Source organism: Suncus etruscus, chromosome 6, assembly GCF_024139225.1.
Source record: "Suncus etruscus isolate mSunEtr1 chromosome 6, mSunEtr1.pri.cur, whole genome shotgun sequence".
Classification (NCBI taxonomy): domain Eukaryota; kingdom Metazoa; phylum Chordata; class Mammalia; order Eulipotyphla; family Soricidae; genus Suncus; species Suncus etruscus.
In genome coordinates this window covers 32,930,372-32,942,151 of record NC_064853.1, presented here as the reverse complement: position 1 = coordinate 32,942,151, position 11,780 = coordinate 32,930,372, and the positions used below count along the sequence as shown (strand labels likewise).

The 11,780-nt window shown below is 44.6% G+C and overlaps 1 protein-coding gene across 1 annotated transcript in view; it reads right to left on the bottom strand.

Annotated features, from left to right (window-relative positions):
- Positions 1-388: 388 nt before the first annotated feature.
- Positions 389-11,780, bottom strand: part of EIF2B3 (eukaryotic translation initiation factor 2B subunit gamma) — a 122,207-nt gene continuing 110,815 nt past the window's right edge. The window contains exons 11-12 of the mRNA XM_049774842.1: positions 7,959-8,062; positions 389-507 (exon numbers count right to left, since the gene is read on the bottom strand). Coding sequence (XP_049630799.1) covers positions 455-507; positions 7,959-8,062 — 157 coding nt within the window. The 3' untranslated portion in view covers positions 389-454. The remainder of the gene's footprint in view (positions 508-7,958; positions 8,063-11,780) is intronic.

The window sequence follows — 11,780 nt, the reverse complement described above, 5'->3', positions numbered from 1 at the left end:
CATATATAGTTCAGTGTACTTAGTCCTGCCTGGGCAAAGGAGAATCAGCTGCAGAGGTGCCACTGTCAGCAGCTAGGCTATGGGTCTAGAAAGCCTTATGAGGGTCAAGCACTGCAGTACTTTTGGTCCCTTCAGGCAGGGGTGTGTCTACGGAATGAGATGGAATGAGACCTAAGAGCTTTCCCAATGAAAGCTGCTGTCCTTGTATGTGAGAGGTAGACCACCGTGTCCTCCCTTGTTTCAGACATTTGTTCTAGCTAAGCAAGATTTTACCACATGACTCATGAACACACTCTGTATTCTTGGAGCCCACCTGATGTGGTGCTTAGGACTACTCCACAAGTCTCCAACATGACTTTGGGAGTGCTTTTTTATTGGGAAATAAATACATAGGTGGGCCAGCCAACATCTGTAGTCCATAGGGTCGAAGGCAGGACAATGACTTTCTCAGAAGTCAAATCTCCATAAGCTGGTCATTCCCCACGATTACCTCATTTATTCGTTTGGCTGCAAAAGAAAAGGAAAAGGTCTGAGATCAGACTGCAAAAGGTGTCATTTCCAAGTTCAGTTATTTGGGGCTGGAGCGATGGCACAATGGTAGGGCGTTTGCCTTGCACGTGGCTGACCCAGGATGAACTGCAGTTTGATCCACTAGCGTCTCAAATGGTTCCCGAGCCAGGAACAATTTCTGAGTGCATAGCCAGGAGTTACCTCTGAGCATCACTGGGTGTGGCCCAAAATCAAGTTCAATTATTTCTTTTTCTTGTTTTGTGTTGTGTTTGTTGTTTTTTGGGCCACACCCAGTGGTGCTCAGGGGTTACTCCTGGCTCTGCGCTCAGAAATCACTGCTGGCAGGCTCAGGGATCATATGGGATGCTGGGAATCGAACCCGGGTCTGTCCTGGGTTGGCCAGATGCAAGGCAAATGTCCTACCGCTGTACTATCTCTCTAGCCCAATTTCAATTATTTCTTTTTTTCTTTCTTCTTTTTTTTTGGGGGGTGGTGGGGGTTTTTGGGTCACACCCAGTGGTGCTCAGGGGTTACTCTGGGCTCTGCGCTCAGTAGTCACTCCAGGTAGGCTCGGGGGACCAGATGGGATGTCAGGATTCGAATCGGGGTCCTTTGTGTTGGCCACATGCAAGGCAGATGCTTTACCACTGTGCTATCACTCCAGTCCCTCAATTATTTCTAATTCTGTGTTCATAAACATTCATTCCTCTCATATATGGTGCTGTTCTTTTTATTTTGATAGAGGTAGAGGGGTTTAGGCCAAATCCAACAGAGCTCAAGGATTATTTCTGGCTCTATGCTCAAAGATCACTTCTGGAAGGGCTCAGGTGTTCTTAAGTGGTGTCAGGCATCGAACCTGAGTTATTCACGTACAAGATAATGCCCTACTCACTGTACCATCTCTCCAGCTCTATGGTAATGCTCTTGAGAAGTGTTTGGCTAATAAAAATTGCCAAACTGTCTATATGAGAGAAAACATCTCCCCATAGTGGCTTCACGAAGAGTTTGCATATACAGAAACTGAAGCTGAATCCTATGGAACGAGTAATGATTTTCTAGGCAGGGTATCAAAGGGAAACCTTTTAGAGAACAAAGACAAAAAATAAAAAAAGTATGAGGAGCCAGGGAAATATTATAGAGAATAGGGGGTCTGTAAGAAATGCTTGCCTTGGGCCCGGAGAGATAGCACAGCGGCGTTTGCCTTGCAAGCAGCTGATCCAGGACCTAAGGTGGTTGGTTTGAATCCCGGTGTCCCACATGGTCCCCCGTGCCTGCCAGGAGCTATTTCTGAGCAGACAGCCAGGAGTAACCCCTGAGCACCGCCGGGTGTGGCCCAAAAACCAAAAAAAAAAAAAAAAAAAAAAAAAGAAATGCTTGCCTTGCATGCAGATGATTCTGCTTGGATCCCTGGCATCACATGATCCCCCCAAGAACCACCTTGAGAATAGAGCTAGGAGTAGATCCTGAGCACTGCAAGATTTGGCCCAAACACCACCACCACCATCAAATAAAACCAAACCAAACAAAGTAAAAACCCAAACAAACAAAGCAAACAAAAAATATCTATAAACAAAACTAATCTAAACCAAAACAAGAAGTGGGACCAGAGCCAGAGAGATAGCACAGTGGTAGGGTGTTTGCCTTGCACACAGCGTATCCGTGACAGATAGTGGTTTGATCCGCCTGAGCCTGCCAGGAGCAATTTCTGAGCTCAGAGCCAGGAGTAACCCCTGAGCATCACTGGGTGTGACACAAAAGCAAAACAAAACAAAAAAGTGGGAGCAGAGAGGCCCAAAAGGTTGGAGCACATGCTTGATATGTGCAAGGCCCCAGGTTTAATTCCTGGCACTGCATGAACCACAGGTGCTGATGCACAGAGTCTACCCAGGTGGCCCTGCTAAGTCCCAGCACTGCAGGGCAAAATATCGTGGGGAATGGGGCTGGATCTCTTGGCCCAGATAGGAGCTCATCCTTCCTCCAATAAAATGGCCGAAAGAGGAAGGTAAAATACATTATGACTAGAAGATAGGATATGGTATGGGGAGAAAAGAGTAAACCGAAAGAGACTAAAAGAAATGAAGAAAGATCCAAAGCAAAAAGGGAGATACCTACCACCACCACCACCACAAATGAAAAAACAAAAACAAAAACAAACCAAAAAAGGGAGATACCAGGTGAAAGAGAGAAAAAGAGAGAAGTGACAGAGAAAGAGAGACAGAGAGAGAGAGAGAAAAGAGAGAGAGAGAGAGAGAGAGAGAGAGAGAGAGAGAGAGAGAGAGAGAGTGTTTGCAAAGACTCAAACAGCGGAACACATGTTCTGCCTTTGGAAGGCCAGGTTTGATCCCAATACCTCTAAATAATACATATATAAAAATATATACAAAAATATATGTGTATATATGTATGTGTATATATATATAATCCTCTAAATCTTTCTTCTTGGCTTGACCCTTGCCTCCCTAGCCAGCTTCATCTTCCACCATTCTCCATTTAAACCTGTAACTCATGCACTAGACTTGACAGTGCAGTAGGTAGGCCACTTGCCTTGCAATGAAGCTAACTCTGATTCAATCCCTGGCATCCCATATGGTTACCCAAGCCCCACCAGAAGTGATCACAGAATCACCTGAGTACAGAGCCATGAGTAATCCCCGAGCATCACTAAGTGTGGCTCCAAATAAAACAACAACAACAAAATACCAAAACAGAGTCTTCTTTTTTTCTTTTTTCTCTTTTGCTCAGGCTTACTCGTGGATCTCTCCTAAAGTGGTGGTCTCAGGGATGTCATATGTCATATGGAATGTCAGGGATTGATCCTAGGTCAGCTGCATGCAAGGCAAGCCCAATACAATATTGCTCTGGCCCCATTGATATGCACACATATAGATTAAAAATAAATTATGGTATTCCTGATCCTGTGTGAAGAATCAATGAATTTCTTCTTTTTGTGATTAGTTTTGTTTTTGGTTATTTAGGGCTTACTACTGGCTCTACACTTAGGGGTTTGGGGAACCCATGGGGTTTTGGGGACCAAATTTGTGTGGGCCCTGTGCAAGGCAAGCATCTCTACCTATTGTACTATTGTTCTATCTAATCCCTGAATTTATCTTATAAATCCTTAATTAACACCAACAGTCCAACCAGCCTAGCTGTGAAATCCCCCAGCACCCAGTGCCAGGAATCAAATCCAGAACTTCACACATGCCGGGCATGTGCTCTACCAATGAGTTCCAGCCCCTGCCATAGACACCTTTATTTATTTTATTTTATTTTATTTTTTGGTTTGGTTTTGGGCCACACTCTGGGTTGCTCAAGGAACCATATGGGATGCTGGAGATCAAAGCTGGGTCAACCTTGGGCAAAGCAAATACCCTGCCCACTGTACTAACTCTCCAGCCTCTCCCAGCCACAGACTTTTTTCTTGTTCACTTGACTCTTTTTTTTTTTTTTTTTTTGGTTTTTGGGCCACACCCGTTTGACGCTCAGGGGTTACTCCTGGCTATGTGCTCAGAAATCGCCCCTGGCTTGGGGGGACCATATGGGACGCCCGGGGATCGAACCGCGGTCGGTCCGTTCCTTGGCTAGCGCTTGTAAGGCAGACACCTTACCTCTAGCACCACCTTCCCGGCCCCTCACTTGACTCTTAAAATAGACTATGAGCAACTAGACAGTAAAATGTCTATTCTTTTTTTTTTTCTACTCCTAACATACCATACATAGGCATTAATTGTTGCATGCATGTGTTTGGGGTGGGGGTTATGGAGAACACAAATGTAGAAAAAGGAGCATGTACAGAAGAGAAAGCCTCCAACTTCCAGAGTAACTGAGAGACCCGGGAAATTACTAACCCAAGAGTACTGGGGATTCAGGCCTATTTCTCAACCTAGATCTCAGAGTTTGCTGCTCTAGGGCTTTATTGGAAAGAGACTGTACTGCCTGGAAAGAAAATAGAAAAGGGAGGAAGAAAAAAAGATGACAGTGCAGAAAAGGAAAGAGCTTGAGGCATAAAGACTTGAATTGGACCTTAAAACATTTTATTTCATGTCTTTGAGCTTTAGTTCCTTACAAAGTTGTGGGAATTCAATAAGATATTAAGACACAAGCATAGAGTACTAAGCAGAAGCCTCAGACTGGAGTTGGAACTGGTCTGTGAGCTTTTCACACTTCAGAGTGCTCTTTTGAGAGGCATCTGAAGGCCTGAGCTCAGGTTTTTAACTTCTAGAGAGCTGAGTCTGGTTCGGGGAAAGTAACTGTTAATTAGCTCCACCCTTGAAAGACTGACCCCCAAAAAACTCCCCAACAATCCCAAATAAAAGAAATGCCTCTCTGGCTAGTTTCCCAGGGCACATCCAAAAGCTATGTTTATCTCCAAAGGACCATGAATCAGCCTTATCATCTTCTATCTAGACTCAGAAATTAGCTCTGTCTTCATTCAGTGCAGTCTTTTCCAAAGTGTGTGAGAAGGCCTCTTCAGAGGTACTAGAAAGATCTAGGGAACAGTAGAAATGGTGAGTGAAATTGCTCATTTGCTCAAAGAAGGTAGATTTCCAGGAATGTGTTGAGTCCTATTTTTTTTTTTTCTTGAAAAGGATCAGTCTCCCAAATATGTATTTTGGGAGTATTTAAAGGCAGTCCTTGGGCCTGCGAACAGCTTTACATGTCAGGAATGGGTTTGATTCCTGGTACTGTATAGTTATCTGAGTGTTAGTAACAACCCCTGAGCAATAGGCAGGCAGTAGCTCCTAGCACTATCAGATGTGGGTTCTCTTAGTCCTCTCCCTGTCCCCAAAAAGATAATTCCCAATTCCAATTAATATTCTTTTTGTTCTTCAGTGCATAATGTGCCTGGCTGGAGCAGACAATGTTTTGTTCTTTTTTTCTGTTCTGCCAGGATCCAAATGAACACCTGAATTTTCTCTGGCCTGTCCTCTCTACTCTTCCTTTCCCCTTGTCTGCTCTTGACCCTGGTAGGAGAAGATGTGTTCACTGAGATTCAGGGCATCCAGGGGCAGGTGTATTTCTAGGGAGATGTAGTGAGGTGAAAGAAATCTGAGACACACAGGCAATACTAGCTCTGCTTGGTGAGAGTTGAAAGCAGGATCCAGTGTACAGAGGAGAAAGGCTCTGGACTGGCATTAGGTTGGGAAAGATCCTAAAGGGATGAGTACAAGGGAGGATGGTCAGCAGGGGGAAAAACAAGGGAACAAAAACAGATTAGGTCATAAATGAAAAGCTTTTGGGAATCTGGGAAAGATTACTTCTACCCATCAGATCTACTGATCACTATAACCTGAGGGAAGAGATTCAGTTTAGTTATGAATAGTAGAAAAGAGACAGGGCCGGGAAAGAGGGGCTAAAGTGCTGGCCTTGCTAACAATGAGAGAACAAAACTCCCTCTGTGTGTGTGTATAGGCATGCTGAAAGGGAGGAGGTAGCTGGTGTGGCTCTGGAGACCATATAGGTTGCCAGATATTGAACCCGAGTCAGCCACATACAAAGCAAGTGCCCTACCCACTGAACTAGTTCTCTGGCCCGGTCTAATTTTTTTCCTGCTTTTTCTTTTTTTTGTTTGCTTGTATTTTTTGTTTGTTTGTTTGTTTGTTTTTTGTTTTCTACACCCAGTGATGCTAAGGGCTTACTCCTGGTTCTCTGTTCATGGATCATTCCTGGTGGGGCTCAGGGGATCATATGGAATGCTGGGGATTGAGCCTGGGTTGGCCACATGCAAGGCAAGCACTTTATCTGCTGTACTACTTATCTGGTCCCTTTTTGTTTGTTTGTTTGTTTGTTTGTTTGTTTTTGGGTCACACCCAGCAGCACTCAGGGGTTACTCCTGGCTCTACACTCAGAAATTGCTCCTGGCAGGTTGGGGAGAACCATATAGGATGCCGGGATTCGAACCACGTCCTTCTGCATGCAAAGCAAATGCCTTACCTCCATGCTATTTCTCTGGCCCTATGGTCCCTTTTTTGCTCAAGGGTGACTCCTGGCAAGCTCAGGGGACCGTATGGGATGCTGAAATTTAACCTGGTCTGTCCTGGGTTGACTGCATACAAGGCAAATGCCCTACTGCTGGGCTATCTCTCTGGACCTAGAAATAAAAAACTTAACTTGATCTACAACTAGTGAGTTGTACAACTGAGTCTGAATCCAGATAGAATTCTTTTTTTTTGTTTTGTTTTTTTTTTGTTTTTTCAGGCCACACTCATTTGATGCTCAGGGGTTATTCCTGGCTAAGTGCTCAGAAATTGCCCCTGGTTTGCGGGGACCATATGGGATGCCGGGGGATCGAACCACGGTCCTTCCTTGGCTAGCGCTTGCAAGGCAGACACCTTACCTCTAGCGCTACCTTGCCGGCCCCTGTTTTTGTTTTTGTGACAAGCCTGGCAGTGCTCATGGCCAGTGCTCCTGGCTTTGCATTTAGGGATCATTACTGGCAGGGCTTGGGGAAATGAAATAGATGGGATGCCAGGGACTGAATCTGAGTCAGCCCTGTAAAAGGCAAGCACCCTATCCACTGTACTATTTCTCTAGACACCCCCAAACTTGATTCAATGTCCAAAAGAGAGACTAGTAACTTAAATAAAATGAAGGTAGGGGAGTCAGAGAGATAGTACAGTGTGTAGAAACATTTGCCTTGCATGCAGCCAACCCAGATTTGATCCCCAGCATCCCATGTGGGAGCACCATCAAGAATAATTCCTGAGTGCAGAGTCAGGAGTGACCCCTGAGCATCACCACAAAAGTGTGGCCCAAAAGGAAAAAAAGAAAGGCTTGCCTGCCTTGCATATGGTTAACCAAGGTTTTATTCAGGGCGTATGATCCATATATAATCCCCAGAGAGGTACTGGAGGTTGCCCTCTAAGTAAAATTGGACTAAGGAGAGTTAAAAAAAATTGACAGTGATGTCAATCCTCCTCAAAAGATGATTGCACTGGGCCAGAGAGTGCCCATCAAGCTCAATGCATAGTTTGCAAGCTGGAGGGCGATGTGATCCTGGGTAAAGTATGGTTTTCTTTTTTTTTTTTTTTTTTTGGTTTTTGGGCCACACCCGGTGACACTCAGGGGTTACTCCTGGCTATGCGCTCAGAAGTCGCTCCTGGCTTGGGGGACCATATGGGACGCCGGGGGATCGAACCGCGGTCCGTCTCCTAGGCTAGCGCAGGTAAGGCAGGCACCTTACCTCGAGCGCCACCGCCCGGCCCCCAAGTATGGTTTTCTAAGTACCAGTGAGAGCAACACCCAAGCAAGAGCTAGAAGTAGCCACTGAGCACTGGTAGCTGTGTCCTCCCCCTGCCACCCCCAAGAAGGCTCTATTAATTTATGTTTTCATCTTCAGTGTAATGCATGCATTTGTTCCCCCATCCTCACCATCATTGAGCACTACCTACACTAATGTGACTCATAAGAAAATGGCATCTATGATTATCGTTTGGGTCTGGGCATACCTTTCGCTTCGATCCGTTGGCCATTCCCGACAAGGCAGTCCTTGACTTCTGCTCCCTTTTCAATCACAGCATTGTTGCAGATGACGCATCCCTGGATGTTGCTTCTGTAATACACAAAATTCAACTTAGGGAGTACTCCTGGATCTCATCACCAGTCGTACCACTATAGGCTGAGAGTTCTGGCTCTTCCCTGGGCTGGGAATAACAGCAGCTCGGTCAGTCAGTTACTTAATGCAGTTAGGTGGTCTAGGTATCACTAGATGGCAAAATGGCTCAGTTGGGTCCAGGGTTTTTCAGAGAAGCCAAAGTTGGATATAATTACAGTGATCATCTCCCAAACCCTGAAAGGAGCAGACATTCTGAGTTCAGTCCTCTGGGTACCCTAGACCTGGTCTAAATTCCACTCTGGGCTGGGGAGATAGTACAGGGGTTAACTTTGCAGGTGGCCAATCTAGATTTGATTTCTAGCATCCATATTGTTCCCTGAACACAATAGTAGAGAGCTAGGAATAAGCTTTGAACAAACAGATGTGGTCCCCCCCACTCCCCCAAAAAAGTTTAATCCAATCTCTTCTTCTATGGTGTAGGTGTGGGAACTGGGAATATATGTATGTATGTATGTATGTATGTATGTATGTATGTATGTATGTATGTATGTATTAAATTTCATTTGAGTCTTAGATTCCATGACTTTTCCCTAGTAAGTCAGCTATGGAAACAATGGATGCCACACAGCTCTGATCACAGACTGTAGTTAATCAAAACCATACTCAATTAACAAAAAAAATAAAATAAATAAAGGACTGAACACAGGGCTCTACCACATGTGAAGTATTTGTTCTACTGTTGAGCCCTAAAAAGGAAGTGTTTCAAACCAGATCTATTTCACCTAAAATTTCAGATCCTTCCTAAAGCCACTTGCTTTAAAGTAACAGAACTTACTCTTAGCATTTAAATGTTAATATATTTCTTTTGTGTGTGTAGTGCTAGAGGTTGAGCCAGGACCTCACACCTATGGGGCTGGCATCTACCATTGAGTCACATCACTGGGTCAGATTTTGGCTATTTAAAGAACATTTACTAGGCTAAAGAGAGAATGCAATGGGCTGGAGTATAGGCATTGCAGGCAGAAGGCTGAACTAGAAATAGCCCCTGAACATTGCTGGTGGTACCCAGGGGTGACTTCTGGCTCTGTACTCAGGAATCATTCTTGGTGAAGAGTAGGGAACTATATGAGATGCTGGGAATCAAACCCAGTTTGGCCATGTGAAAGGCAAATGCCCTACTTGTTGCATTGTTGTTGTTGTGGAAAGTTTTGTCCTCATAAGGGAATTATTCAGTACCCTAAAGGGTTAGAAAGTGGGCAGTTTGAGGGACAGAAAAGGAAATTAGAAATAAATTTAAACATCTACTTAAACCAGAGGCTTCCAAATGCATTTGGCCTATGTTTTTCAGGGGTGGTGTGGTGGTGGAAATCACTGAAGGTTCAGGCTGGAAATTTATCTTCTTTGTATGTATGTATGTATGTATGTATGTATGTATGTATGTATGTATGTATGTATGTAATGTACTTACTGGTTTTTGAACCACACAATGTTCAGGGGGTTACTCCTGGCTCTGTACTAAGGAATTACATCTGGTGGGGTTTGGATAACCATACAGGGAGCAGGGGACTGACCCAGGTTACTGTACCATCTCTTCAGCCTGAAATTACCTTCTTAAAGTAAACAAACAGAAAGTGTCGTGTCCTCAGTTGCACCCAAGTTTGCTACTGCCTCTAGATTACCCCAGTGTCTCTCAGGGAAGGGCAGTATCATACATTTTGGGAAACAATGATCTAAAGAACACTAAAGCAAAACAAACAAAAAAGTAAAACAAGGGCCTGGAGAGATAGCACAGCAGCGTTTGCGTTGCAAGCAGCCGATCCAGGACCAAAGGTGGTTGGTTCGAATCCCGGTGTCCCATATGGTCCCCTGTGCCTGCCAGGAGCTATTTCTGAGCAGACAGCCAGGAGTAACTCCTGAGCAACGCCGGGTGTGGCCCAAAAACAAAAACAAAACAAAACAACAAAAAAAAAATAAAACAAAACTAAACAACAACAAAATAACTCTTTAAGCAATTCAGAAGGCATGGAGGATGGGAGAAAAGAACATTCCATTACAAAAGATGCCTCCCAAATGCCAGAACTCTACTAAACTACTAAAAAAAAAAAGGAATCTTAGCACTTTATGGCATACTTATGGCATAGAGTTTTAGTATCTCTAATTTTCCAGCAAATGCAGCAAAAGGCCAAAGCAATATCAAATCTGTGGCATGGGCTAGAGACAGCCGATATTACTTTGGCTTGAACTCAGATACACTCAGTGGGTGGGCCTGAAGGGACCTTCCAAACTTTCCAAGTTACCCTCTGACTTTGGCAATGCAGGGTGTCTACACCCTTGAGGGTGCTCCTTGGGGAAAATTTCCAAAAATGGTAGTGATGAAATATAGAAAGTTTCAGATACTGAGGATGCTAGAACAGAGATGTCTTGTTTGTTTTGTTTTGGGGCCACTTTTGGTGGTGCTTAGGGTTTATTCTTGGTTCTGGAATCAGGCATTCTCTAGGGCAGGGGTCTCAAACTCAATTTACCTGGGGGCCGCAGAAGGCAAAGTCGGGGTGATCCTTGAGTGCAAAGTCAGTAGTAAGCCTTGAATATTGGGGTGTGTGACCCAAACAACTAAAACAAAACAAAATAAAAAAAGATTCCTCTAGGGCAGGGCCACAAAATGTTGTACGGAGGGCCGAAACGGCCCGTAGGCCGAGAGTTTGAGACCCCTTCTCTAGGGGGGATAGTATACTATGCTGGGGCTAAAACTGGGTCAGCTGCATGCAAGGCAAGCAATCTTACACCTGTACTATTTCTCTGATCCACCAGAACAGAGTTGCCTTTACTACTAGTTTGCCACTGATCTTCTTTTCCTTTGTCCTAGTAAGTCTAAGAAGGGGCTGAGGGCTTGCATCCTGCTTAGTACTTTTTTTTGTGGGTGCTTCTAAGCCCTGTTCAGGTGGCCTGGGGCCCCTTTCATAGATTCTAAGCCAACTGGGCTAGCAATTCAAAGCTAGATCCCAGAGACATGGTGCTTGCTGAAACCTGAAGTGCCAGGGATTACCCAGAGATGAGGGTGGAAAAGCATGCACCGTCAACCCTGCACTCACTCTTCAGCCCTCTGCTTAGTAGTTCAGTTTTTCCCAAAGTGGAAAAAGTGGGTAAGAGGCCAAGTCAGTTTGGGAACCTAGGCTCTAGTGCTAGGCAAGGGATAAATATAGTCAGCAAGCCAAAAAACAACCAAAAGAAACATAAACAGCTATAATTAGAGACAACTATATGGCTATTTTGGAATATGAGAGAGAAGGAGGAAGCATTTCTGGAAGGAAGAGCCTAGTGACTGAGGCCAGATTTCCATAGTGATATACAGATGGACTCTCCTTAGGTCAGCAGGATGGATGGAGGCCCACAGGACCCTTTTATGTTGCTTGTCTCATCTACTTTACATGTAACTTCCTTTGAGACATAAACCAAGTGTCTACAATGTGCTAGAGAAGTGGTAGACTGATAGTAAACTGGCTGCTGTGAAAGAATTTGAGGTGAACACATGGTCAAAATGCTAAGTTATTGTGAAGCCCTATCTATCACACATTTCTTCAATGTTTTCCCATTATCACTGTTGCTGTCATAAGTCACCTTCATGAGCAAGGCAGAAATACTTTGGAAAGGGCCCGGAGAGATAGCACAGCGGCGTTTGCCTTGCAAGCAGCCGATCCAGGACCAAAGGTGGTTGGTT